The 26,736-nt window shown below is 48.9% G+C and overlaps 6 protein-coding genes and 1 non-coding gene across 7 annotated transcripts; 2 read left to right on the top strand and 5 right to left on the bottom strand.

Moving 5' to 3' along the window:
* Positions 1-3,517: 3,517 nt before the first annotated feature.
* Positions 3,518-3,591, bottom strand: EI90DRAFT_t34. The gene has a single exon. It is a non-coding gene; the product is annotated as a tRNA-Ala (tRNA).
* Positions 3,592-4,161: 570 nt separating this feature from the next.
* Positions 4,162-5,814, bottom strand: EI90DRAFT_3032776 (uncharacterized protein; the record flags this gene model as incomplete). Its single annotated transcript, XM_039058418.1, has 5 exons — positions 5,646-5,814; positions 5,432-5,570; positions 5,235-5,383; positions 4,718-4,895; positions 4,162-4,663 (listed from the first exon to the last, which is right to left on the bottom strand). Coding segments are annotated over exons 1-5 (1,027 nt in total), but the record flags the coding sequence as incomplete, so codon positions are not given.
* Positions 5,815-16,257: 10,443 nt separating this feature from the next.
* On the top strand, positions 16,258-16,702 carry EI90DRAFT_3032774 (uncharacterized protein; the record flags this gene model as incomplete). Its single annotated transcript, XM_039058417.1, has 1 exon — positions 16,258-16,702. A coding segment is annotated over exon 1 (185 nt), but the record flags the coding sequence as incomplete, so codon positions are not given.
* Positions 16,703-17,866: 1,164 nt separating this feature from the next.
* On the bottom strand, positions 17,867-19,183 carry EI90DRAFT_3032766 (uncharacterized protein). The gene is made up of 4 exons (XM_039058416.1): positions 18,827-19,183; positions 18,536-18,742; positions 18,264-18,382; positions 17,867-18,206 (listed from the first exon to the last, which is right to left on the bottom strand). Exons 1-4 carry the CDS (start codon positions 18,854-18,856, stop codon positions 17,951-17,953), a joined length of 612 nt encoding a protein of 203 aa, XP_038922925.1. The 5' UTR covers positions 18,857-19,183; the 3' UTR covers positions 17,867-17,950.
* A 370-nt stretch (positions 19,184-19,553) lies between these two features.
* On the top strand, positions 19,554-22,182 carry EI90DRAFT_3032765 (uncharacterized protein). The gene is made up of 6 exons (XM_039058415.1): positions 19,554-19,664; positions 19,719-19,793; positions 19,851-20,208; positions 20,268-20,673; positions 20,733-21,261; positions 21,311-22,182. The coding sequence occupies exons 2-6, from the start codon at positions 19,743-19,745 to the stop codon at positions 21,737-21,739; spliced, it is 1,773 nt and encodes a 590-aa protein (XP_038922924.1). The 5' UTR covers positions 19,554-19,664; positions 19,719-19,742; the 3' UTR covers positions 21,740-22,182.
* EI90DRAFT_3032764 (Sec34-like family-domain-containing protein) lies at positions 21,613-24,938 on the bottom strand. The gene is made up of 10 exons (XM_039058414.1): positions 24,204-24,938; positions 23,979-24,149; positions 23,791-23,928; positions 23,503-23,742; positions 23,357-23,448; positions 22,893-23,305; positions 22,690-22,835; positions 22,415-22,631; positions 22,248-22,360; positions 21,613-22,197 (listed from the first exon to the last, which is right to left on the bottom strand). The coding sequence occupies exons 1-10, from the start codon at positions 24,549-24,551 to the stop codon at positions 21,811-21,813; spliced, it is 2,265 nt and encodes a 754-aa protein (XP_038922923.1). The 5' UTR covers positions 24,552-24,938; the 3' UTR covers positions 21,613-21,810.
* A 131-nt stretch (positions 24,939-25,069) lies between these two features.
* On the bottom strand, positions 25,070-26,561 carry EI90DRAFT_3032763 (uncharacterized protein). The gene has a single exon (XM_039058413.1). The coding sequence runs from the start codon at positions 26,514-26,516 to the stop codon at positions 25,305-25,307; it is 1,212 nt and encodes a 403-aa protein (XP_038922922.1). The 5' UTR covers positions 26,517-26,561; the 3' UTR covers positions 25,070-25,304.
* Between the last annotated feature and the right edge of the window lie 175 nt (positions 26,562-26,736).

The following is a 26,736-nucleotide window of genomic DNA, read 5'->3' as shown; positions in this document are numbered from 1 at the left end:
CTAACATGTCACTCTAAGCGTGAGTTAGGGTCAGTTAGACACAGCTGAACAAAAGTGTCATAGTGAGAATTAGTGAGAATTTGGTGGAGGGACTTCTTAATTGAATAATCTCTCAGCAATACTTGGTTATCACACCACAGGAGAAAAGTGAGCGATCCTGAACCTGCTAGATAACTAGCACGCACTCTAAGCGATAGAAAGAGCAGTTTGGTCACTCCTGTATTGAGTAACATTTATTGTGGAATTATTTTATTAGCAGTTTTCCTTCAGTAAATTATCAGGAAAATCACATCCTACTGAAAAGTGGTAAATATAGGTGTAATATTGACTAGAAATCATAGTAAAGTCAATATAGAATTTTATCCGTAGACGATCTATACATCAGGTGAGATTGTTGGGGGGTGTTTATTGTTGTTTAGACAGTGAACAATCATATATTTGGCAACCAAAACACGGTCAGTATGCAAATCAGCACAAACTCTAATATCGTTATTGGACGTAGGAAACTGGTTACATAAGGTGATCCAGCTCCGCTCCTTCAGCGCGCATGCGCGACTCTCAGTTGCAGGTGAAAGCGGGGGTGGGTGGTCTCGTCCGGGTTATCTTTGGCGTCTGCGGCTACATGGTTGGCCACGTTCAGGCAACCTTGTTCTCTATGCTCGTTGGCCAGTTCGTCAGTGCAGTTATAGCGATAGGGCAACGTTGTCCCTGCGCATGTTCAGCCGGGTGTCCAGGTAGCAGTGAGATAACTTGGGGAACCGGGTTGGTGGTCTCTAGCGGGTCATCATCCCTGCATCTGCGGTTACGAGGCTGGCAGCGGGTGGGTGACCCTGTTTCCAGAAGGCTGGTACGTTGGCAACAGTCAGGCGGCTTTGTCACTTTAGGGCGTCCAGCGAGGCATCCGGGTAGCAGTAGGATGACCCTCAACTCAGCCACACAGATTGGAACACAATCTGTGGGACAGTGTTGCAAGGGCCCAGGGAAGGGAATGGGAGTGTGGTTGTATCACAGGTAATGAATGTGTAATGGTCCGGGGGAAGTGATGACGTGGCACGGCTGCCACTCGAAAATCGCGGGTTTGGCCCATGCCCAGCTCCGACTCAGTCCGGGCTCTCACGGCCCATGCGGGACATCCTAGGTGGGCAGGGGCGAAGGTTGAAACCTTCTTCTGCTGTCAGGGGATGGATCCTGGGTCCCCATGACCCCTCTCTATGGCCCACAGGCTAACCTGTAACAGCAGCCCATCTCAGGGCATAACACTACTGTGGGTAAGAAAGTGTATAAGATAAAGGGCAAGTAAGATACACTTGCCTACTGTGGGTAAGAAAGTGAGAAGAAGGTTAACTTCTCACTTTCCCACAGTGGCCCGATATGGCGAAAACTTCCAGGGATACCCAGAAGTCACATGAGGTGGGATCCGGGGTCGGATCATGCGGCACGCTGTAGGCGGGATAATCGCCCACACGCAGAGCCGGCTCGGATACCCGCTTCCAACATTCAGAAACCACTTCCATTCACGCGACAACTCGATACGAATTTGGTATCCAAAAATAGTGCTAATTCGTATGATTCTGACGATACCAAGAACGTCCCAATCGGTGGAGATTTGACGGAGTTCTATGTTCGGCAAGTTAGGCATGGCAGGTCACGAGTATGTGCGGGCGTGGGAATCTCAAGCGGCAACCCAGGATTCCAGCCTCACTCGTTCCCACGGCGTCTAATAAATTGGTAAAAATGCTTATTGGCTGTGTGAGAGTTATCTCCGGCTACATTTCCAATTTAGGCTCTTAATTCCGCAAATCCATTGAGAAATCGCTTATTTTCATATATTTTCATATTTTGCCATCATTTCAGTTATTGATCAATATTCTTTTATTGATACTGTTACCCTTTTTATTATTTCGCCTAATAAGGTACCCAGGTGCCATATGGTACCAATATTCCCCATCTATTCTTTCTAAAAATAATTATTAGATATAATCCTGTACATACCGGGTTTTTGAAAAGAAGTTCTCCCCTCCCCCATTTTCTCTAAGGTGCTAGGATGCGCTAGAGTTGGAGTGAGTGTGTGGAATCCAACAGTAGGAATAAGGGCAACTGTCTAGCCCACAACGAGTGGGTAGTAGATTAGTTGAGCCCGGACCTTGCGGAATCCCAGAGAACCCACCACGGGGTTTTAGGATCGGGCATAGCGAAGTCAAGAGAGAAAGTAGAGGTTTGGAGAGTTTGGCCCCACGAGCTTAGTCGGCATAGAGAGCCGCTAGCCCTCTTGCAACACGGAGCATGCGGCGCAGGAAGTGCGCAGGAAGTGGAGCGGGTCCGGACGCGCGTCCGGGTCCGGGCTAAGTCAGGGTATGTGCCCTGACACAAAGGTGAGGTCGATTATGGATGAGTGTCTGTTGTTGTCTTCCCATGTTGGCACATACATAGGGTTCGTTGCAGAGTGTGTATGTGCTGCCCTTGAGCCACTCCAGTGTGTCTAAGGTTCTGGGGCAGGGCATGTCGACATGGTCATCCCAGTCTGGGTGTCGGATATTCCAGTCACCTGTGAGGATGGTTGGAATGTCCGCATCCATTGTGGATTCTGCCAGTCTTTCCACCGTGTATTCTTTCCTCTGGTTCATGTCAAGCGATTTTTGGTTGTAAATGTTAATGAGTCTCACTGGTTGTTGTGTTGACCCGTTTCTTTTAACATCTAGAATCATGTAATCGAGGTCTGACATGAGGTCATTCCTCAGTGTGAGTTCAATGTTTGCGTTCTGCTGGGAGTATGCCATGGCTCGGGCCTATCACCTTTGGCAATGGGTAATTTAGGGAGAATGGTTTGCCACCCCTTGAAGGCGACTGGGATGTGGGTGTTGTTTACTTTGTGCCACCAGGGCTCTTGGATGAGTAGGATGTCTATTTGGGGGTTCTTTCTTTTGGAAATGTTGTGCATCGCAGCCTGTGTGGCCACGTTAGAGCGGTTGATGTTTAGACTGCACACTGTCAGTGTTGCTGATGTTTTTGGTTGTCGATTCATTGAGTTGACCCTTCAGGTTGGCTCAGCAGTTCGATTTCCATCTGGTTGTCAGTTGGTTTGGGTTTTGGTTGGCTGATTTTGAAAGGTGGGATTGTGGCTAAGCCTCCCCTGGCTCTAGTGCTGACCATTTTGGCCACGGTTGCTTTTGGGCCACTGGGGAGTGATGTTGGCTTAGGATTTTGCTCAGGTCTTGGTCCGATAGACCATATTCTGGGGGTTCATCTGGCGAGGTTTGAGGTGTGTTTGGTTTTTGCTTACCTTTGCCTTTCATTTTTGTATATTTCTCGGTCAGGGTGTCAGTCAGGGCGGTGTGGGTTGTGAGTGTGTTCCTTGGTGTTGGGGGGAGTCCCGTGCGGCTTCTCCTAGCCTTGCAGTCTTTGTTCGTGCTCTCATGTTTTCCCTTGCAGTTTATGCACTGGAGTTCACTCTCTGCAGGGTGGGCTTCGGTTGCTGTTGTTGGAATTTGCACGTGGTCTTTTAGGGAAACCTAAAAGTTGGACATACTGGGAATCAAACTCCAGTCTTCTGGATCGCGAACTCAGTGTGCACAGCCATTACACCATACGCCCCGTTAGGCTGAGGTGGTTATTTCAACAGCTGTCAGGATCCGGACCCCAGCTGGGAGTGGCCAGAGGGCAAGGCTGGGTGTGGATGCTGGGGTGTTCTCCCCAGGTGCTAACTCCTCGAAGTCGCTGAGGGGACTGGCCTCAGCCTTCACAGGGAATGAGCTGAGAAGAAGGGTAAGCTTCTCAGCCCCCTGTGAGGCTGACACAAAAGGACCCTAGGAACTATACAGTTCCCGCTTGCTGCCGACTTTCCATAACAGGTGTGACCCGTGGGAAAGTTCTGGGTGAGCTGCTTGCCCAGAATGTTCCCACGGTTGTGGCTGTACATTTCTGGGTGAGTCGCTTGCCCAGAACGTTCCCACGGGTTCGCATGCGCGCATCATTATGTGAAACAGTGGGGGGAAGGATAAGGGGAATGGGGAAATGTGAAGAGGGGGTGGTTAGGGAAAGGGTGAGGGTGTCTGAGGGTGAGTGGGGTCAAGGGCTGTGCCCTGACAGTTGCATGGTCTTTTGCACCACATTTCAGGCAACAGGGTTGTTTGCAGACAGCTGTGTGGTGGGAGAGCATTCCACATTTGCTGCATGCATGAATCTGGATCCGGTCCTCATATGGGGTGATCGAGCATTTCGTGTTGAATAGGTAGACCGTTTTTAGGCTTAGCAGTGTGTCCCTATCTTTTTTATTAGACAGGTCAATGATGATGGACACGAAATTCTTAGTGCAAATGGTCTCATCTGTACCGAGCCATTTTGGCAGTCTCCAGTATCTGAGGCTTTTGTATTGTGGTACATAGGTGGCTAGTTCCTCGTGTACCATTCCAGGTGTAATCAGTTCATTGTTGCCGTATGTGGGGATTTTGTTGATTTTAATGCGGTAGTGCTCCAAGTCTGGTAGTACTGAGATGACTTCATTCTGAGTGATGGTGGCCGCTATTTTGTGACTGAAGGCAATGAGGTCTGATGCTTTGCAGGTGGGGGCGGTGGTGACCTTGATGTTGCCGGCGATGGAGTAGCCAATTGCCATCACTCTGAGGTAGTGTGGAATGTTCTTCTTTTCCAGCAGGTCATTGATCTTCTTTCATGCTTCGATGCCATTTGGGTGCTCTTCTGGTTTGGTTGGGGGGTGTACCTGGATGATGAGGCACCTCGGGTCCGTTGTTGCAGCGGGGCCTGTTGTGTCTGGTGCTGTGGTGTCCTGGTCTTTTGTTGGAGTTGAGCTGGTTTTGGGCAGTGGGGGGGACTTCGCTGCTACATTCGCCCAGGTGGCTCTGGGGGTTGCCATGGGGGTGGCTATGGTGACTGGGTCTCTGGGCGTGTGTCAGGGGACATAGCGTAAGCGGTTCTCTGTTACCCTATCGATATCGCGTAAGACTATATCACCGCATGTAGCTGCATCGGCCCTCATATATCGTAAATCCCTCACCTTCTCCTGATCCGACTCTGCCCCCTGATCCGAGTGTTCCTTCATCTCTATTCACTTCGTTTTCTATCGGATCATTGTTTAGTTCCTTTGATCCTATCTCTTCCGATTGATTGATGTCACTCATGTATATAGCTCTATGTGCCGCTGAGGGTTGGAACCTCAGCTTTGTCTACGACTAGGTTTTCGGGCGATATTCGACTCGGACTGACGAGCGATCCCTGACAGCGTGGAGGTGTCTTGCACGTTCTGTCCTGATTCTAGTGTATTGATTCTTTGTGTCAGTTCTGTGAGCTTGGCGCTTATCGCAGCGAGGTTATCAGGTTTGGACTCAGTGGCATTGGGGCTATTATTCTCAGTGTCTAGGTTTGCTACCTCTCATATCCAGTCTTTGTAATAGTGGAGGTGTTTCCAGAGGCCAACCAACCTGAGGAGTGCAAGTCTTTTGAGTGTGTCTTTCATCACTTCGGAGACATTATCGATGCAAGCGCAGTCTTGTTCCTTGAGTTCTTCTTTGTGCCAGCAGATTTCATCTTCCATTTCCATGTCCGTTTGGGTGATTCTGGGGTGTCAGGGTGTATCGAGGTCCGTCCATGCATCGTTGTCATGTTCTGGCCCTATGTTGGGCATTGGGTACATTGGCAGCAGGTTAGTTTCAGGTTTTCCTCCTGGGTCCGAGTTTTGGTGATCAGCCATGGTGGTGGTTGGGGTGGGTCTTATGGGTGGGGATTAGGGGGCTAGGGTGTGTGTGTGTGTGTTGTGTTTCTGTTCCAGACAATGTTGGCCCTCTCTTTTTGAGGTGGTGTGGGTGGAATGGGATAAAAGTCGTAGATCTCGTATAGATATACCCCCCCCCCCCATTTTTTTTAATCGATAGGAACTTTTTTGGTTTTCTAATCAGGTGTGTGCCCATCATGGTACTCAGCACCCCCCTCCAAGTTTTTTCAACAACAGCTGGGTGAAATTTAGACAATGAGTAGCTATTGCACCTATATAGGATCTATTTTTTTTAATTGATAGGACCTTTTTTTACTTTTAAATCAGGTTGTGCACTCGTCCCAGTCCCCAATGTAGGTTTGACTCGAACCTAATTTTTTTTCGTTTTTGAATTAGGTTGCATTTGTCACGATGTTTAATGTAGGATTGGTCCCCCCGACTTTTCTCAATAATGGCTGGGTGGAGCAGGATGAAATTTGGATGGTGAGTAGGTATCACCTTTATCTCAAACCCAATTTTTTTTCTGATTGATAGGAATCTTTTTGCTTTCTAATTTAGGTCACACCATGGTGCTCAACGTAGGTTTGATACCGTCACCTCCACTTTCTTGGCAGCAGTTGGGTGGAATAGGATGAAAGCCAGGTGGTAAGGAGTCCTAGTGTATACCTTTAACCTCTTTTCTTTTTCTAATCGATTTTTGGTTTTAAAATTAGGCTGTGCATTCATCATGGCACCTGCCAAATTCCAATGCTCACTTACCACAGTGTATAACAAAAACCGCTGGATTTCCTACATCCAGGTCCAAAGAAACTGGATGGTCTTGACATTGTGGTGATTTCATGCACATCAGCAAAAAATTGTTATGCTCCTGAGTGCTCCGGAGTATCGAGAGCACTGGGAGAATCAGGAGGAGATTGGCCAGTCCAGGAACAGCCCATTTCCTCTGGAGTTGGCTAGGTACTCCAGGGCACTCCCAGGAGGGCCTGGAGCATTGCTTTGTGCACAAACATATCCAGTAAATACAATTTAAATGCTTCAAAGTGTATAGGGGTGAGAAGCTTCTGGGAGCTCCTGGAGCATTTGAAAATGAAAAGGAAAAAAAAGGAGGGAAGATCCCCCATGAATGCCTCCTACCACAAGACTAACACAACAAGACACTGCTTAACATTTAGATCAAACACCATACTATATATCAAGGACACTGAGACTCACCAATACACAATCAAAATTTATGGCCTGATATATGATTAATCTGGCAACTTAATCACTTTTGGGCTGGCAGAATATGGGGGAGGGGGAAATGGGGGAGAATGATGGGGGGAAATGAGGGGGAAATGAGGGGGAGAATGAGGGGAGAATGAGGGGGAGAATGAGGGGGAGAATGAGGGGGGGAATGAGGGGGGGAATGAGGGGGGGAATGAGGGGGGGATATAGAGGGAAATGAGGAAAATTTGAAAAATAGGGACTTCTAAAAAGTTGAAAAAAATAATTAGGGAAAAAATCAAAAAAATTCAGGAACTGTAGTGCCTTTGAAGTGCTTTCAGGATATATAATTATTTGCAAAATCGAGGAAGAAATGATGGAGAAAAATGGAAAATACTTTCAGAGACCCGAGAAATAATGAGAACTGAATTGATGGGAAAGTCTGAAAATTGAATAGGGAAGTGAGGGGAAGCCTTGTAGCATTGTTATTTTCTGCTGTTCTAATTTTTCCTGATTGTTCTTGGTCTCACTCCCAGCTGCTACTGGATACTCCTGGATACTCCTGGAAGCTCCTGGGAGGGTCCAGGAGCAGCTGATGGAAAATACTTTTGGAGACCCAAGAACTGAATTGATGGGAAAGTCTGAAAATTGAATAGGAAAGTGAGGGGAAGCCTTGTAGCATTGTTATTTTCTGCTGTTCTGATTTTTCCCAATTCTTCTTGGTCTCATTCCCAGCTGCTCCTCAATACTCCTGAAAGCTCCTGGGAGGGTCCAGGAGCAGCTGGGAGTGAGACCAAGAACAATCAGGAAAAATCAGAACAGCAGAAAATAACAATGCTTACAAGGCTTCCCCTCACTTTCCTATTCAATTTTCAGACTTTCCCATCAATTCAGTTCTCATTATTTCTCGGGTCTCCAAAAGTATTTTCCATTTTTCTCCATCATTTCTTCCTCAATTTTGCAAATAATTATATGTCCTGAAAGCACCTTAAAGGCACTATAGTTCCTGAATTTTTTTTTGATTTTTCCCTAAATTTTTTTTTTCAACTTTTTAGAGACCAAAATTTTCCTCCCACTGCTCCTGGCACATTACATACTCCTCACCACTCCCAGCTGCTCCTGAACCCCCTCCCAGGAGAACACTATTGGCTCCAGGAGTGCCCAATCTGCTGTTTTGTCTCCCACATGCTCCAGCCACTCTTGATGCTCCGGAGCATAACAGACTTTTGCTGATGCAAGCAACTCTGTTAGGCAGCATTTCTGGTTGTGCAGTAGCCACAGCTGCTAACAATACACCCAACCCACTCAAGAGACATCTTTATATTCAGTGGTGATATTTGTGGAGGCAGATGCCACTGCTGGTGTCAAACCTACAATGTCATGTTTGGATTCACTTTCAACTTCGTTAGTTGACACTGCTCACAGGTATGCTAACTCGGGCTCAGCCTTACATGTCAAACCTGTATTTACCTTGCTTGCAAGGTCATTGCCAGGTCATAATTGCTGTGGGAAATTGTTGGAGGAACCGTGTGCTATGGGAGGCCGGACAAGTTTCCGTACAGCCACATTCCCACATCCGAGCGAGGAACTCGCCCGGACAGCCACATTCCCGCGGTAGCGTGACTACTTGGTCACAACACCTTTTTTCTTCTTATCTATTTTAGTCACTTCGGACTTATCCGCGAAGTCCACAAACTATATTCAATCTTTTGAATTAGTTTCCCTTTTCCTCAGTTCTCGCGCATATAGTGAGACTGAGGTTAGTTATCTTTCTTTCTTTCTTATATCTTATAACTCATTGTATATTACCTTATAGCTTTACTACTAGGTAATATAATAGTTCTCGCGCATATAGTGAGACTGAGCTTTACTACTAGAGCAAGCGGTTATTCCGTTAGAAATATGTAACTATTGCAAATTCCTATGAACACATCACATGGTTCCTCTGAATCAATTACTATTTGCAAACACGTCACATGGTGCTCCATCACATGGTCCTCATGTGTGTGCCATCGTTCCAGCAATGCAACGCTGTTCCCAATGTTCCTTTGTCTTCTTGTTCAACTCTTCAAACTGTGAGTCCGCCCACTTTAGAGCCTTACACACAGGCTGTGTGAAAAGGGTTTCATCGAAATCTCTCAATAAGCAGATGGTTTTTCTCCCTGAGCTACACAATAATGCAACATATGCACTGAATGGTGTCAGTGCTCCAGTAGGAGGAGTTGTGAGGTTGATTATTACATGCGCACGATAGTCCGTGGAACCATATGCTCCAGTTATAGGGAGTTGTTTCCGCTTCACACTTTTGGCTTTCCCTCCTCCAATCTTCAGTTGGTACTTAGGGAAAATTGGCACCACCCCATCGGGTATGTCCCCCATCTGGCTTGGATTGCCATATTCTAATAAGAATGCACGATGGTGGGTAAACCAGCAATACTCTAGGCCCCCAGTTGGATGTCATAGCTGTTGGAGGAACCGTGTGCTATGGGAGGCCGGATGAGTTTCCATACAGCTGTTAGAAGTTGCAGCCCAACGCCACTGGTGGTCAAGGGAGTCACCCGGGCCGGACATTCACACTTTGGGAAGGGGAGGGGCGCTTTGAGGCACAAACGGCGGCAACCTCTTGGACTCTTTGTTTTTGCGCTTTGCGCTTTTGTTTTCAACTTGTTGTTTACCATTTATGTTTCACCTCAGTGGCGTAAAGTCATTACAAGATGTATATAAGGACCGGACTTGCGCTAGCAGCTGATACCTCACTAATTGCGGTATCGCGCTGCGCAGGCAAGTCCGTCCATCACTACTCATGCCTAACTAATTGAGGTATCGCGCTGCGCAGTCATCACAGGTTATCAGCCCAGTTTTACTCCACCGCTTTAAAAAGTCGCCCGGCACCGTTGAACTATTGCTCAGAAAGGAGCTGTCTCGTTCTGAATCGCCGTTACCTGCTCGTTCTGGATCAGACCCGAAGAACGTACCATGACTCTGAAAGACTCGACCATCGATAAGGCTGTCCTTGCTATCGCTAAGCTGAAGGGACGCGACGATTGGAATAGGTGGTCTATCAACCTCCGATTTGCTATGGGACACACCTGGGGCTACCTAGATGGAAGCCTGATTGAACCATCTGATAAGACAATACCCAAACACGCGGAATGGGTTGAAGGAGAAAGGAATACTCGCCGAAGATTATGGCTATCTCTCAGCGATTCAGTCCAAGACAACGTTTTTCGCCACTCCGAAAGTCCTGCCGCAACACTATTCAGAGCCTTGAAAGGTGCCTACCAGCAGACTGGTGCCTCCGCTGAATATTATGCGAGAACTAGGTACTGTGAGGCAAAAGTCAGCAACTACGAATCGATCTCGGACTTCTTATCTGGCCTTATGAACCTCGCTCACGAGGTAAACAAACTTGTCCCTGGCGATCGAGGACGGATCGAAGATCGAATGATTGCCATGCAACTCATCCATACCCTCCCATCTTGCATGAGTACCCTGCAGACCTTGCTCATCCAGAACGCCCCAGCAGCAACTGACGACATGAGCTGGGACCTCGACAAACTGAAGGGGGAGGTAGAGACCGAGGAACTCCGGGCCCGGGCAAAGGGGGAGAACCTTGGAACGAAAACTGAACTTGCACTCACGCCAAAGGCCCTTGCTGCAGAGAGCGATACAAAGGGAAGGAAGGGTGATCCATCCTGGCTAACGTGCAAAACATGTTGGAGTTGTGGAAAGACCGGCCATCTTCGCACAAAATGCACGGCAACAGAAGCCGAAAAGGAAACCTACCAGAAAAAGAGAGCCGCCGAAAAGGAAAGTGCAAACGCTACTGAGGACTCCGAGGAAAAGGCTCTATGTGCTGAACATATCATGGACACTGCACTGGTCACCGACAGGAACACAGACGCGCCGAAACCCTGGATCGTGGACTCAGGATGCAGTAACCATTTTTGCCCAAACAAAAACGACTTCGTGGAATACACACCTTTTGATCCTCCACGCCAGATTGCCTTGGGAAACGATAGCCACGTTCCCTCGCTCGGGGAGGGGACCGTCTTGATCGCCTGCACTGCCGGAGGGAGGCGCTTCACCTGTCGAATTCCAGACGTACAGTATGTACCTAGTCTCAAGTATGGTCTCCTTTCCTGTAGAGTCCTCATCCGTCGGGGCGCCCGGATTACCTTTGGCCTTGACAATGTCTGCAGGATTGAAAAAGGTGGGAAGCTGATCGCCAAAACACTAAAAGAACTCGCACCGATGTTCTACCTGAATCACCCGACCTCGCAGCTGACACCCACCGCATCCGAAAGGGCGAACCCGGCTGCGGAAGCCTCCACCCCCTCCTTCGACCTTCTCCACAAACGCCTGGCCCATCCTGGGAAGGATGCATTAAAGGAAATGATAAAGAGCGGGTCGGTTCTGGGAATGGAAGATGTTCGGGATGACTCGAGAGGTTTCGATTGTGAAGCGTGTATCAGGGGAAAGATGACGAGGGGATCTTTTGGAAGGGGACATGAGGTTGCTGGTGAGAGACTAGGGCGAATACACTCCGATATCTGCGGACCGATGGAGGTGATGTCACTTGGAAAGAGGCGATATTTCTGCACACTCGTGGACGACAAGACAGGTTTCACCTGGTTCTATCCGTGCTCACTTAAGTCAGATTTCACAGGGTGGTTCATCAGGATGGACACACACTTTGCGAATCAGTACGGGTCCCATGTCAAGGTTTTGAGGACGGATGGAGGAGGAGAGTACTTGAACTCAACCCTTCGGACGTATTGTAAAGACAAGGGAATTGCCATGGAGCAGACAGTTCCGCACACCCCTGAACAAAATGGAGTGGCCGAACGGACTAATCGGAAGATCTTGGATAAAGGACGCACCTTGCTGAAGGACGCCGAGGCTCCAAACTTCTTATGGGCTGACGCTTTCGCCACAGCTGTCTACGCTATGAACCGGACCATCGATACCCACTCGAACACAACGATGCCCTTTGAACGATTCCACGGAAGGAAGCCAAGTGTCGCGCACATGAGGGTTTGGTACGCTAACATGTTCATTCATCAGCCAAAAGATTTGGGAGCGCAGAAGTTGGGGGAGAGGGGGCGACCGGCTAAGTTTCTAGGGTATCCAGAGAATTCTTCTGGGTATAAGGCGTATGATGAGCTGACCCACAAGGTCGAGATCGTCCGCTCGCCTATCTTCCGGGAGGAGGCGAAGATCCAGCCACGTGCCGTCTTTGAGTCAAGGGCACATGATGATTCTGGTGATGAGTCAGATGACCCGGATCACCTGACTGAGGCGGCATCTTCCAGACCCACATCTCCGCCTGTACCCCCTACTGTACCTCCCGCTGCCACCCAGCCCACCGCTCGACCACAGAGGGAACGACGTCCACCTCATCGCTTCGACCCATCAGACTACGGTGCACATGGCCGGCGCAAGGACCTGATTGCCAATGTGTATGAAGACTTCCTGAATGAGGTACCGATTGCGGCGACTGTCACCATGGAAGATGTCCTGGATATTGTGTTGGATGAGGCCCATCTGGTGAACCCCATATTAGATAAAGACGCTGATCTGCCAGACACTCCGACCTTGCGGGATGCGTTGGCTGGCCCCGAGCGGGACCAATGGCATGCCGCCGTGCTAGAAGAGCTTTCTGCCATCCGGGACGCCGGCACCTGGGATCTGGTTGACCCATCTCCAAGTATCCGTAACGTCATCAGCTGTCGATTTGTGCTCGCCAAGAAGCGTGGCGCTGATGGAAAGGTAACCCGTTTTAAGGCTCGTCTGGTGGCTCAAGGCTTTGGTCAACGGGAGGGGATCGATTACTCAGAGACGTTCGCCCCCGTTGTGAAATCAGCCTCCCTACGCGTTTTTCTTGCCATATGTGCCCGTCACGGTTGGAGAGTCCGCCAGATGGATATCAAATCGGCATATCTCAACGGGGTGCTCTCGGAAGATATATACATGCGTCAACCGAAGGGATATGAGGAAAAGGGGAGGGAACAAATGGTTGCAAAACTTAAGAAGGGGCTCTATGGATTGAAGCAAGCTGGACGGGAGTGGTACGCAACCTTACATGACTTCTTGATTCACCTTGGATTTCGTCGAACACATGCTGACCACTCGGTCTTCGTATTCAAACGAGGACGATCCATTGTAATCATTCCTGTCTACGTTGACGACAAACTCCTTGCTGGAAACGACGAGAAACTGCTTACATCTATCCAAGACACCATCGGGGACCGTTTCAAAGTCTCAAGCAAAGGGGAAGCATCATGGATCCTGGGGATCCGAGTTCGCCAAGACATATCGGCTGGCACACTATCGATTGACCAGTCGCAGTATATCAAGGATATTCTCGCTCGTTTCGATATGACAGACTGCACGCCATGCACCACGCCATTACCCGCTGGGATACACCACAAACCGGTACCAACGGAAGACCATTTGAGAGTTTCCTCGTACCCCTTCCTCGAAGTCATCGGATCTCTCATGTATGCTGCTCTAGGAACCCGTCCAGACATCTGCGCATCCGTGAGAGCGCTGGCGCCATTCGCATCGACCTTCGGACAAGAACACATCGAGGGACTTAGGCACATAATGAAATATCTTGCAGGGACTATGAACCGAGGGATAGTATATACAGCCGGGAGCGGGGACCTCGTAGGCTACACCGATGCAGATTGGGCGAACGACGTGGTAAACAGAAAGTCAGTATCCGGATATGCCTTTCTTTTATCTGGGGGAGTGGTTTCGTGGATGTCAAAGCAGCAAGCTGGCGTAGCATCATCCTCAACACACGCGGAGTATGTTGCAGCAGCCGAAGCAGCCAAAGAAGTAGTCTGGCTTCGACGCCTCCTGGAGGAATTACATGAAGGAATGCCCGGCTCAACCACGTTACACATCGATAACCGAGCTGCAAACCTACTCGCTCGAAACCCCGTCAATCACGCCGCAACCAAAAGTATCGACGTCAGGTATCATTTCATACGGGAATGTGTTGCGGATGGAACGGTTGATTTGAAGCTTATTGGAACGAATGATATGGCGGCCGACATACTTACGAAGTCCTTAGTCAAGGCAAAGCACGATCGCTTCTGCCTGATGCTTGGGATGGAGTTCGTGGCCTAGATAGATGCGTGGACGTTGGACTGTGGGGGAGTGTTAGAAGTTGCAGCCCAACGCCACTGGTGGTCAAGGGAGTCACCCGGGCCGGACATTCACGCTTTGGGAAGGGGAGGGGCGCTTTGAGGCACAAACGGCGGCAACCTCTTGGACTCTTTGTTTTTGCGCTTTGCGCTTTTGTTTTCAACTTGTTGTTTACCATTTATGTTTCACCTCAGTGGCGTAAAGTCATTACAAGATGTATATAAGGACCGGACTTGCGCTAGCAGCTGATACCTCACTAATTGAGGTATCGCGCTGCGCAGGCAAGTCCGTCCATCACTACTCATGCCTAACTAATTGAGGTATCGCGCTGCGCAGTCATCACAACAGCCACATTCCCACATCCGAGCGAGGAACTCACCCGGACAGCCACATTCCTGCGGTAGCGTGACTACTTGGTCACAACACCTTTTTTCTTCTTATCTATTTTAGTCACTTCGGACTTATCCGCAAGGTCCACAAACTATATTCATTCATTTGGATTAGTTTCCTTTTTCCCTCAGTTCTCGTGCATTAGCTTGAGACTGAGGTTAGTTACAATATTCTTTTACTCTGATTTCTTATACATTGTAACTCATTGTATATTACCTTATAGCTTTAGCATTAGGTAATATTATAGTTCTCATGCATTAGCTTGAGACTGAGCTTTAGCATTAGCATTAGAGCAAGTGGTTATTCTGTTAGTAGCCTCCCTCAGATCAGGGATTATTTCCACAACCTCGCCACGAGTACCATTGGCAATATTCATATCCATGTTTATGTTTGACATCACCATAACCTTTGTGCCGATGGCAAAATGAATGATATCAGGGAGTCTTGTGCCTTCAAGGACCACCTTGCTGTTAACACCATTAGATGATTCACATAGTAAGCATCTAACACACACTCTGCACAATGCACAGCTCAACACCAAGAACAGAGAGCCTTTCCTGCAGCGAAATGGCAAACGCTTTGGGTGAACCACCAAACCTTGAGTCAGTCATGCTACAGACAGAGTGTATGACACCACCAACAGAGCCCAGCACACCAGAAAACAAAGCCAAAAGTAGGAAGTTTCCCACCAACTATCGTGATAATTCGTTCAGTTTATGTGCAGCATTACCGGAATTGGGTTGATATGATGATAGCAGCAAAGGTGAATCGGGTTTGTTCCCTCATCATCACCTACATCCTGTGCATAAGCTGATGATGGTGCCAACAGTCCATGGCTTCTTGGGGCCCAAGTTTGGTTTGGAACACTGGCCAGTGGTGCCAGAAACATTGACCTCCAAGACAAGATGTTTGAGGAGAAAAGATGGCAGACGAATCCTCTTTGCGCATATCGTGAAGGAATTGAAGGAGTTATTGCTCCTTTGGAGCATGCAACTGCACTTCCAGGGGCCACCATACAAATGCCCTTTACACTTGCATGCCACTTGATAGGATCTTGCACTGGGAAGAAAACAACTTTCTCCACACATGTTGAAGAGATAATAATCCTCAAAAAACCAGCCACTCTTGTCAGTAACTGTACAGATTCTGGATCGCCATCTAAGCGGCTGCTCTCCAGACCATCCTCCTCTCCCATGAAGCGATGGAAGCTTGAGAAATAGGTATGTCTGTCTCAACCCCACCAACGAAGGGAACCACTCAGTATTTGCCTACTCTGCCCCAGACCTAGCATCTTATGGCATTGCGTGAACAAACTCATCCACGATTCAACTCAAAAGGGTCACATATGTTCACAAGAAGAGCCTTTTTATATTCAATTCACGATGTTCGCTTGATAGTTCCGCATCCCATCCCTGATCTTCAATTCAACCCATATGTTCGTTTGCTAGTATTGCTAATTTTCTTGAACTGACATGAGTAAATGTTGCGACCTCCGTTGCAACCTGTGAAATGTTCACATGATCCACAAGCAAGGTCATGGTTGCGAAGCAACCTTTCTAGTTATAAAACATGAGTCGGGTTTGGGTTCGGTCAGGTGAAGGGTCAAAGTGTGAGCCTCTCCGATCTACGTCACGTGGACAGTAATTTTTCGGCTGCATTTTGTTGTGGATTGTTTGGACTTTGACAAGTTACTCGTTCAACATTTCCTCGGGGACTCTGCAGGTGAAGGAATTATCATGTCATCCAAGGCTTCAGCATCGGCACCAGCTGCTTCATCTACCGCTAAATCACCCCATCTTGATCAAGTGGCAAGAGTGCAACATTCTGAGGCACCTTTAGGGAGTCATCCCAACGGATTACCCAACGCAGCTATGGGCCAGAAGGCTTTGCTTGCCAAGAAGATGGCCAAGGGAACGTGGGTAGTCGTTACGGTACCGTTATCCCAAATACTCTCTCAATTGCCTCACAGTTATCGCTCGACTGTTTCACCCACTGACAATCTTATGACCCCTGTTACTGCAAAGCTGAGCCAGGCGAAGAAAAAGCATTTTGCTAAGTAAGCTAGCCCTAGGAACTGTGGAGCGCGTTGGTGACCATACTCAACGATGATCACCTACTAGCCCTGGACTTATAAAACCGCTTACTTTCAGTGGAACCAACTTTGCGGATAATGATGATTAGGACGATCCCTCTATAATAGCTGTTTGTGCACTCACCAGCCTCCGGTGTCTCTTGCTTCAACTCGCCTCATCAAGTGAACATTGTTCTTTTACTATATGTACACTCTACCTGGCTGCAATGCAATGAAGTGTTTTCAACTCCGCCATGCAGCCCCGCCAAATAAGTCTCTGATGCCTTGACCTAGACTTGCAGGTGTTAAGGGGAAGCACAACCCGACTCCACAACCAATTGTCGTGCGACTTTATTTACGTAGGCATTTCCGCTGACCAAGTCATCCCCCGAACACACATTCCTTTCCCAAGCGCCTCGGGGATCCAGCTCGGAGGCACCCATAGGGAAAATTGGCTCCCGGAGGAAGTGATTCGTGGTCAAGGTGGTTGAGATATATTCGTGGTTCACGAAAATGGGACCGGCTCAGACATGCGCGTGTCGCCTCTCTTTGCTTAGCGACAATCTCAGATTGATAACCCTCGGCCTCTGGCCAAGCTTTCTCATCGTTTCGATGTTCGATTTTATCCGCGGCCCTCCTGGCTCTGTTCCTTGCTCCGGGCCGGTTTCTGCCTACTTGACTGATTGCTCACAGGATTCGAAATACATACCAGCACATGATCCAACTTTTCCGAAGCCTCACAACACGTCATCTTTGACAACTAGCCGACATCATGCGCCTTACTTGGGATCCTGCAGCATGCAGGCCCCTCATGAAGTCACCTGTGCAGACGCAAGACCGCCACAGTTTACAAAGCTCGATGATCCATCCTCAAGTAACGAAATTGACTTGAGCTTCGGCACAATTGGATTTGGATACACTCCAATGGACGATCGCCGAGCTTTGGCTGCTTATTAGATACGGATACTCGCCATCCCGGCCAGCTCCGACGCTCGATACTCATTGATATGCGAGTGGATGACAGCCAGGGCGGGTGCAACGGTCAGACTTATGCCACGAAACCGGGCACAACAACGTGCTTCCGGTTGAAGTGTATATACACCGGGCTGAGTGACTAGCTCACGATCCCGAATGGATTGTGGCCGCTTCTTCGCCTTGTCCAATCTGAAGGCCACTGCGTGAGCGGTGCTCCACGTGGAGCAAGGGGCCCATTCCCTGCAGCCAATACCCAAACGGGGAAAGGCGTGACATTGTGGGTAAGTCGATTTCTGCATGTAGAACCTCGCTCCGAGACCAAGATCATCCAGGGAATGTCAGGATTCAATCATCCTGGGGTGAATTCCATATTACATGACACAAACTTTGTTACGCCACCCACCAAGTCCACAGCTAGGGCTTCAAATTTAATACATCGTAACATAAATGGAGGACCCAACAAGATACACTACTGGCGGTCTGCCGGTTACTCGTTGTACCTGTTCGGGTGTTGGCGGGTCATTGACGATCGTTTCAGCCACTTCTTCAAGGGGGAACTCTTCACCCTGTCTGCTCCTCCGCTGATTAGATCGCCAGTTCTTCCAGCCTCTCCTTGCCCGTGTGCAACAGCCGACCTCACGCTTCCAGATTCTCGGGGTCCATCCCTTCTTCATTTTATTTTTCCTTTTATAACTTGTTAGCTTTTTATGGTTATACTAAGCTTTTTCCCTGATTATTTACCGCGCGCGCTTTGACTTTTTGTTCCACCGCCGCGGGCGCTCTGTATTGTATGTGCCTTGGTTGATCAGCAGCCACAACTGTGCCAGAATCCATTGGAAAGCGTAAGGAGGCAATGGTTCCTAATCCAAATGTGAGCACGCAAGTACCTAAACTTGTTGATGACCAAATAGAAGGACCATGTATTTGTCGGACGGACAAGGGCAAGAGGCACAAAAAGACCATTAGCCCCGTGAATGAAAAATCCAGGGCAGGGAAGGAAGACATGCACATACTCCCAGAATAGTGCGCCCGCATACAAATGGACATGCGATAGACGGTATACTAGCCATAGCCTCAGCAATGGACTGCCTCTTAGTAGACATGTCTTTGACAGTGCCAACCATAGCTTGACGAACTGAGCGTGAGTGGAAAACACAGCTGTCAACTAAGAATTCCGATTCCCGGACCCAGAGAAACTGGGAAATACAAATTTGCAGACTCTGATGGTCCCGAGGTTCGAAGAGAATTCCAGAAAAGTAGTCACAACACTATGGGGTGCTGCAGAAAAGTGGGAAGAGGCTTACGGCAAAGAACATGATCAAGCCAGAAGGCATATATATACGTTAGTAATTACTGGGTGGGGGAGGGGGAGGCTGGCCCATAAGTGACACGCGAAGCAATTTGGCACTCAGCACTGAAATTATCCAATCCAGTCAGCAACTCTTCGGGCCTTGCATGGCTATTATGAAACGACCATCATCACTGCTTTGAAGGAGAGCACCATTCAGAATTAGAGCGTAAGGCACTCCCATCCATGATCATGAGCAAGGTGCTCGGTGTTCAAAATAGGCACGAGCCTTGATTTGGGGGAAAGCCTCTTCCTTTCTCGCCAAGCACTGGCAACTCGAACTCTTATGGGACCTCCCAATCCATAGGACCACCCAGAACGTGAAGTAGCTCAGGAGCGTCCACGACCTAGAGTCACGGCAACTCGGAGGGCAGCCCTGCGGAAGGCTTCCGTGACGCTGCCTGTAAGTTACTGTGTATGTTGTAGGTGGCGTGCGGGATTGTGGGAATAATTATGGTGGCTACTGTGGCTGTCCCTCCACTAAATTTGCGTCCTCGCAGAAAGCGTTCTTGCATACGGACGTCGTGGTACAGGTCTTGAGTGCCTTTTGACCCAGGGTTTTGGGCGGTGCTGCCATGCCTGTCAAGAAGCGCAAGCGGCACGGGAGTGATGCAGGGGCTGCGTCTTTAGGTCGCGGTTTTGCGCCTGCGAGCGATCCGTCAGCCTATGATGGGGAGTGGGTGACCGTCGGTCCTGGAGCAAAGAAGAAAAAGAACAATCATTCTTCGGGCGTAACACATTTCATCTTTGATTCCAAGGAGCTGAAATCACGAACAACACCTGTCTCGCTTCACGTTCGTTGGCCGTGTTGACATTTCCCTCCCTTTATTCACTTCCTCTCCTTCAAGGCTCTGAGGAGCGTTCCTCTGACCATGATACGCGAAAAAGTAACGTCCGAATACATAAAATTTATCAAAGCTCCTGTGAGTTTGCTGAACCGGCGTAAAGTTGACACACTCCTCATGTACACTCGCCCCTAGTCGATGCCTTTAGTAAAGCGTATACTTGTTTTGCATGTGCCTGGAATAACACCAGATATTCTTGGGATGCCGCCACCACCGCCACACGTCCAGAGGAAAAAAGTGCACCCTACCTCAATGTTTTCTGGGAGTGCCATGATTCCCGCTCCCTCGGCCCAAACCTCCAACTCCCCCGCTTTTCCATTACCCATTCATCAGTCATACCCCGAGAATAAGCTTCCAGCTATGGCCAAGTTGTTCACTCATGGGCTGCCAACCTACTTCTCCGGCGAGAAGACAAACCTTGAGGATGCTGTAGAAGCGTTCATGGCGGGGCCCTCGTATAAGACTTCTGACAATCAGGACGTCCACCCGAAACGTATGCACGATTCGTCTTAATGCGTCTTCCGATATCTCCGCTGATACTATGGTCTATAGGATTCACAACTGTGGAAAAGGCCACGCTTGAATCCCTCCTTCTCACTCCATCTCAAGTTCTTCGCGAGGGACTTTTATCACCCCTTAATGATCCACTAGACTCTACGGATGTACCTATGGATCAAGATATCTCTGAAGAATGCTTGGAGGCTGACGTTCTTCATGTCGCAAATGGATGGATGTCCTATCCTCGAACACCTGTGAGAACATCTGCTTGGGTTCAACCACCATCGGCTACTGCTGATGCTGGAGAAGAGCAAGTCGTCTTAGCTCTTGACTGTGAAATGGTGGACACTTCAAGCGGAAAGGAACTAGTACGACTGGGTGTCGTTGATTTCTGGGAGGACCAACCGCTGTTGGACCTCTACGTGAAACCGGATAGCGAAGTCAGAGATTATCTCACGGAGTAAGCCCAACCAATATATGGATCATATTTCGCACAATTTGATTCCCCGATACATCTAGATATACCGGAGTGATCGCTGAAATGCTGGAATCAGTGACAACTACTCTAGCAGACGCTCAGAGGCAGCTCCTCCAGCTGATGCGGGATTCTCGATGCATTCTCATTGGGCATCACATTGCACATGACTTGGCGGCTCTCAAGCTCGCTCACAACCGCTGCATCGACACTTCAGTTATATATGACAACCTAGCATGGCCAACGAGAAAAGCCAGTTTGAAATGGCTGGCACAAAGGTATTTGTGGATCACCATCCAAGACCAGCGCCCAATCCTCGTGGGTTCTGGGACTGCCGGTCAACCCTCGCCGGCGTCGGGACCCAGAGGGCACTCCCCTATCGAAGATGCTCAGGCTTGTGTAAAGCTTGTTAAGAAGAAACTGGAGAATGACATGGCATTTGGGAAGGTTGTTTCAACGTCGATATGGGACAGAGTACGAATGAAGGGGATGAAAGCAGCCTTTGTTGGGCCTGAAAGCCAAAGATATGGGAGCGGATCCAACAGTCAACTCGATTGCACGAACGATGACGAGGTGCGTCCATGTTCATAAGTTATTCACCATTCACTCATCCATATCTTAGATTGCTTCTGGTATAATCGGTGCCCTCGAGCATCACGAGTTTGTGTATGGCCACCTTCCAAACTTGCCACGCGCCCTTAGATGGACCTATCATGCAACATCCTCGGGCGATATCCCTTCATTCACATCCCAACCTGAGGGTGAAACCGCTTTGAGATCGCTGAACACCGCTATCGACAAACTAGTTGCTCATCTCCCCCATTCTACCGCGGTCATCCTTTACACCGGGTACAGCGACCCTCGCCACATTGGCATTTCCCACCGTAAAAAAAGGAGCTGGGAGAGGAAAATTCGCGCAGGGGTAAATGAAGCAGAGATCCCGGAGTCGGAAAGATGGACGAACAGCGATGATGAAGAACTCCAAAATTTAGCAGAGAAGGTTCGGGTAGGACTGGCTTTTTTTGCAACAACTTCGCCAGCCGCGCAATAGACACATATGCGTTGGGTGCTTTGAAGTGCCAATAGGTTTTATAGTTCTAATATACTAGCCATTTACAATATTCACTCTCCACACCATGACCGAAGTAGATCCCAAAGCTCTGCTGTAGACACTATTGGTTCCTGCTCCGCGTCAAGGTTCATCGAGGCGCGGAATCCCTCATAACGGCTCACCGCATTCGCTTGCATTGGCGCCACAAGGATACCAACCGTTCTCGCATCTTCAAGATAGAGACGCAGTTTCTCAACCCATGCCCGTACCTCATTCTCACAATTTTCAAGGAATCGATTCATTTGAGTTGAAATTATGGGGACAGCCGTTCCTGCAAGGTTGGCACCATTAGGATTTTTGCTCAGGTTCCAAGGTGCATCCCGTAGTGGCTGAGTGGCTCGTTCAGCGCACATATTTATAAGGGTTTCGCACTCCCGTTTAAGTTCTTCGTCTGCAGACTAGCCGTGGCTCAACGAGGATAAAGCAAATGAATTTGTTATGTACATACCAGTTTGGCAGAATCGTCTGTTGATGCACCTAAAGAGATCAAACCCCCAAATAAGGTCGAAGATCCGAAGATTGAGGATGTCCCCCGCAGTAAGGCCCCTAGATACTCAGTTACTTGGTGGAGTGTTGGTATCACATACACAAAAACGGTGCTTGGATCCTGCTTACCCAGAGCCGGCTGCTGAGGTCCAACAGGACGGGCATCCCCTTCCACTCTTTCTGCATCCAGCACGCTGGTCATCTCCTTCAGAATCATGAGATGACGAATCAAGAAGAGCTGAGCATCAAGCTCGGAGGACTGAGCTGCAACGAGTTGGGAAGCCGAGAAAAGGGAGTGGCGGCAAGCGCCGATCGCCTCGCCTGCCATGTCCTCGAAAATTGCAGGCTGGTTCCGATATCCTGGGTTAGGGGTTTGAAAGCAGAAGCTCAGGGTATCAACTTACGTCAACAAAGTCATGAAGGAGTGATAAAACCCAATGGAGTTTTCGTAGGGTTGGATACCAGGCAGCCCTTGACTCGCGATATGAGAGAGCGGCGAACAACTCGGTATTGATGACCGATTCATCCTCGGGGATGGTTGCGCTCGGGGCTGGATTTTGCCTGGATGAGTGCAAGAAAAGTATGGATGACCAACAAAACCACTCACAACTGATATTTCCGGGATAATCCAGGTCGGCTTTTGAAGGAGCGAAGTGACGGATCTCTGCCTGCACAGCAGCTTGCGCTTTAAAGAAGAGTCGTGTCCGGGCATCTTGTAGAATCATTTGCAATAAGTGTGCAGTGTTAAGCCTTTGGAGAGGCTTAGGGACCTCGGCGTTGGCCCCCACCAACGATATAAGCCTAGCAGCGAAAGATCGATCCACGGGAGGAATGCGTTGGTGTTGCAATCTATGCCCTGCTTCGTCATCCGAATCGACTTTATCTGCCGCAGCGGTATCGAGTATCATCAAGGCCTGGAGTACGGTACAAACTTGGCACAAGACGAGAAGTGACGGCTCATGCAGAATGCGGGGACGCAAGTCGTCGTAGAGGTAATCACATAAACTCTCTAGATATCTGCTAAACCCTGACATTAGCAACTGACACGTATTGCAAAGGACGTGGTCATACTAGAGCTTTTCTTCCCCAGAATTGAAGAAACGACAATAGAGCTCAAACTCTTCAGCGCAGAGTTGCTTCAGGTAACTACATCCCGAACGGGTCTATATCGCCCAAGTAAGTCACCTCTGTAGGTTCGAGAGCCCAGAACAACGTACAAGTTCGACGAGGTTGCTATTGGCAGGATCCAGTGCCTTAATTTCCGCTGACAGCCTCCCAGATATCACGGATTTCCGCACAGAAAAGTATATTGTATGACACTCTGAAAGGAGGCTGGCAAGCTCATCGGGATGCTCCATCGCTCTCCTTTCGAGCTCCGCGAGTAATGGAGCGACAGGACCGGCCATAGCACCGAACTTGGAGTATAAGATATGCTTCTCGGCTGTCGCTGAAAGTTTCTAACAGATTGATGAGGTTTGATCGGGGTGGAGACTCCCTGTGCATACCTGTTCTGTCATTCGGCGCTGAGCATCCGAAGCCAAGGATTTCAAGCTTCCAACAAAATAAATCTTGATGAGCGTCATTGCTCGTGTCATACATTGCTGGAAGCGAAGCAAGTATATGTCTGCTTCGACGAAATGCCTCTGTGTGGGCGGTGATTACGTTGGCAAAGATACGCGTAAAAGACACTCACATGAGTTTGGAAATACTCAATGCAAACGTCCACGCGCTCAACCATGAGGAGGAAGTCTGCCTGAAGTACCACTGCATCCCCAGGATGATTCAACATTCGTGTGGCGTGTTCGAGTTCCTCATAATATTCCATATGCACTGAAATCTCCTCCGTAACTTGAATGAGGCGGTCCTTATCGAAATCTGAGCACGAAAATGCAAAATCCGAACGAGTTATGGTACCCACTCGTTCTTCCAGCAGCCTTTCGCATGCAGCTTGAAGGTTTTCGGCGCCTTCCTCGACATTCCTCCAATCGCTGAGCATTCCTTGAACCAAATCATTTATTTCGATGACGCTGTTGCGCATAGCCTCACATCGCGCAAGCTGCTGTTGGACGGTTTCTAGGTGGTTTCGGAAGTGAGCTTCTTGGGAATGTGATATGGTTTGCTCTACAACGGCGAACCAGTCATAAAATTGCTGTGGGGTCGCAATAGGATGTGCAGGATGCAAAGGATGTACGGGAGCATTAAAAGTCTCTTGGCGCGGTGATATATTCGCGGCGAGTGGAGTCCCTGGGCGCGAGGAAGGAAGCATAGCATTTCGTGGGGTGGATGGACGAGAAGCTGAGGGGTTGCGCCCTTCAACAAACTGGATCCCCTTACGTCAGTCCCACAGATATCAATCGAGTCCGCCAGTGAGCAACAATACTTTAAGAGGGAGGGGCCTTTGTTCGGACGCAGCCTTCAGCCTCGCCACGCTCCTCAGGGCAGCATCGCTCAAAGGAGCTTTGGCCTCCCACTCCTCAACGCTCAGTTGAGGTTTTACTGGAACTGGAGACGTCGTTCGAAGAGAAGGGGCATCAGGCCGCCGCTTTGTGGCCATTCTGTTGATTTGGGCCCAAGTACGGGTATGAAGAACTATGGTAAATTACTGGCAATTGTAAGTCAATTGCTGGTCGCTTGAAGGAAACCTCAATTGAACATGTGCACTTGTAGCACAGCCTCAACCGTCTCAGTCGTTGCCTCAGGCCTGTCGTTGCTGTTTCCAGAAACCAGTGTTGACTCGCCAACTATACATGGTTGCCCTTGCCTGGGATGCATGTGTGATAAACCGGATGTTTAGCGAATGGCAACGCCCTTAACATTCGATGATACATGCGGTCAAGCAACAACGGGCGCTCTGGCCCGGGGAACAATATAAATGAAAAATGCCAACCATCGGCAAGTCAAATATAATGGATTTTGAAGCATGGGGTTAACACAGGAGGGCGGCCCACTTCTGTAATGCTGATCAAACAGTACGAGAGACCATGCAAGACCTCTCATGCCTCTGAGTTTTACTCGCCCTCTACTTGAACAACTTGAGGTACTGGTTTACAACGTCCTCTGTACGGAACTTGTCAGGAATATCTTGAAAAATTGAATGGCCATTTTTGTATTCGAGCCGGACGTCCGCCGCCTCCCAGCGTGACGCCCAATACGCCCAAAAAACGCCCTGGCGTTTAGTTTTAAACATGGGCTTTTGTATGCTCAAACGAATGACTGATAGGTTTGGGTAGATAGTAGGGTTCTTGAATGTGATAAGATGGTCCTTGATAGCCCATTCGTCCTGCTGTTTCAACTCCAGACCAATGCGCACAATTTTATTTTGTGTTGATATCCAGATCGGTGGTTGATGGTTGAGATACACTTCTTCGATGTTAGGACAAACGCACAAAAAATCATCCCATCGTAATGCATGCTCGACATATACAGAGGTGATCTGATGAGGATTGATATATTTGGACCATTCTTTGTAGTCCCATGGCCCTTGAATTCTCCTTAGCGATGGAACATCCCAAGCCTTCGCAACAGAGCCAACGCTGAAATGCGACGTGCTGTCTAGACGAATAGTATGGAGTTTCGGCAGACTCAATACGTCCAACGCGCTAACCCCACAGTCTCCATCGAGGAACAAAGACAGGTTCAGAATGCGTAGCTCTCGCTGAACCTGTAGGAATGAGAGGATTGCAGTCATATCCGAGGCACAAGTGCCAATAAGACTGGCTTGAAGCAGCAGCTTTTGAGCGGTGCCGAGCATCATCATGGGCGGGTTGCAGGTAAGCTTCCCTGGGCTTGAGCCAATGGACTTGGGCAAAGATTGGAAGAGTACAGTGAGATTGGGACAGCTCTGCAGCAGCCGCAAAATTGGGACGTCATTATTTTGGAATCCGCTTTCTTCGGAGAATAGCAAGTCGATCCGCCGAATGAGAGCACCAAGCTCATTGTGCGATGCCTCAACCGTTCCGACTAGACTCGACAAGGCTAACTCATGAAAAAGGGAAATGTGGTGATACAGAAGGGGTAACGACAGCTCGCGCCACCGTCGAGACACCAGAGTCAAACATTTGTGGGTCGCAAGTTCTGACCTGTGCCACGATGGAGCGGATGGGAATGAAGACTCAAACTGCCACACATCGCAGCTGAGCGGCTGGTATGATGTGTCGACAGTGACGGCTCTGGTAGCGAGCTTGAAAATCATGTCCAAAATCTCAGTGGGAAGATGCGATTCTCGAGCCATTTCTCCGGTGAAAGTTGGCAATTATTTCGAGCCCAGCAAAACAGCTAGTATTTTCAGGCAGACTCCGCAATTCAAAAAATGCGCTTTCAGAGATCACACCAATCTCCATGACTCAACATGCGTTGAAAAGCGCCAAAGTAGCTAGCCGCATATGTAAGGTATAGATCAGTTTTTCTTTTTTTTTAAATTCCCAAATGCAATAAATAAAGCCCGCTAAAGC

Source organism: Cantharellus anzutake, assembly GCF_015039405.1.
Source record: "Cantharellus anzutake strain C23 chromosome Unknown EI90scaffold_3, whole genome shotgun sequence".
Classification (NCBI taxonomy): Eukaryota; Fungi; Basidiomycota; class Agaricomycetes; order Cantharellales; family Hydnaceae; genus Cantharellus; species Cantharellus anzutake.
This window is presented reverse-complemented; position numbering and strand designations above follow the sequence as displayed.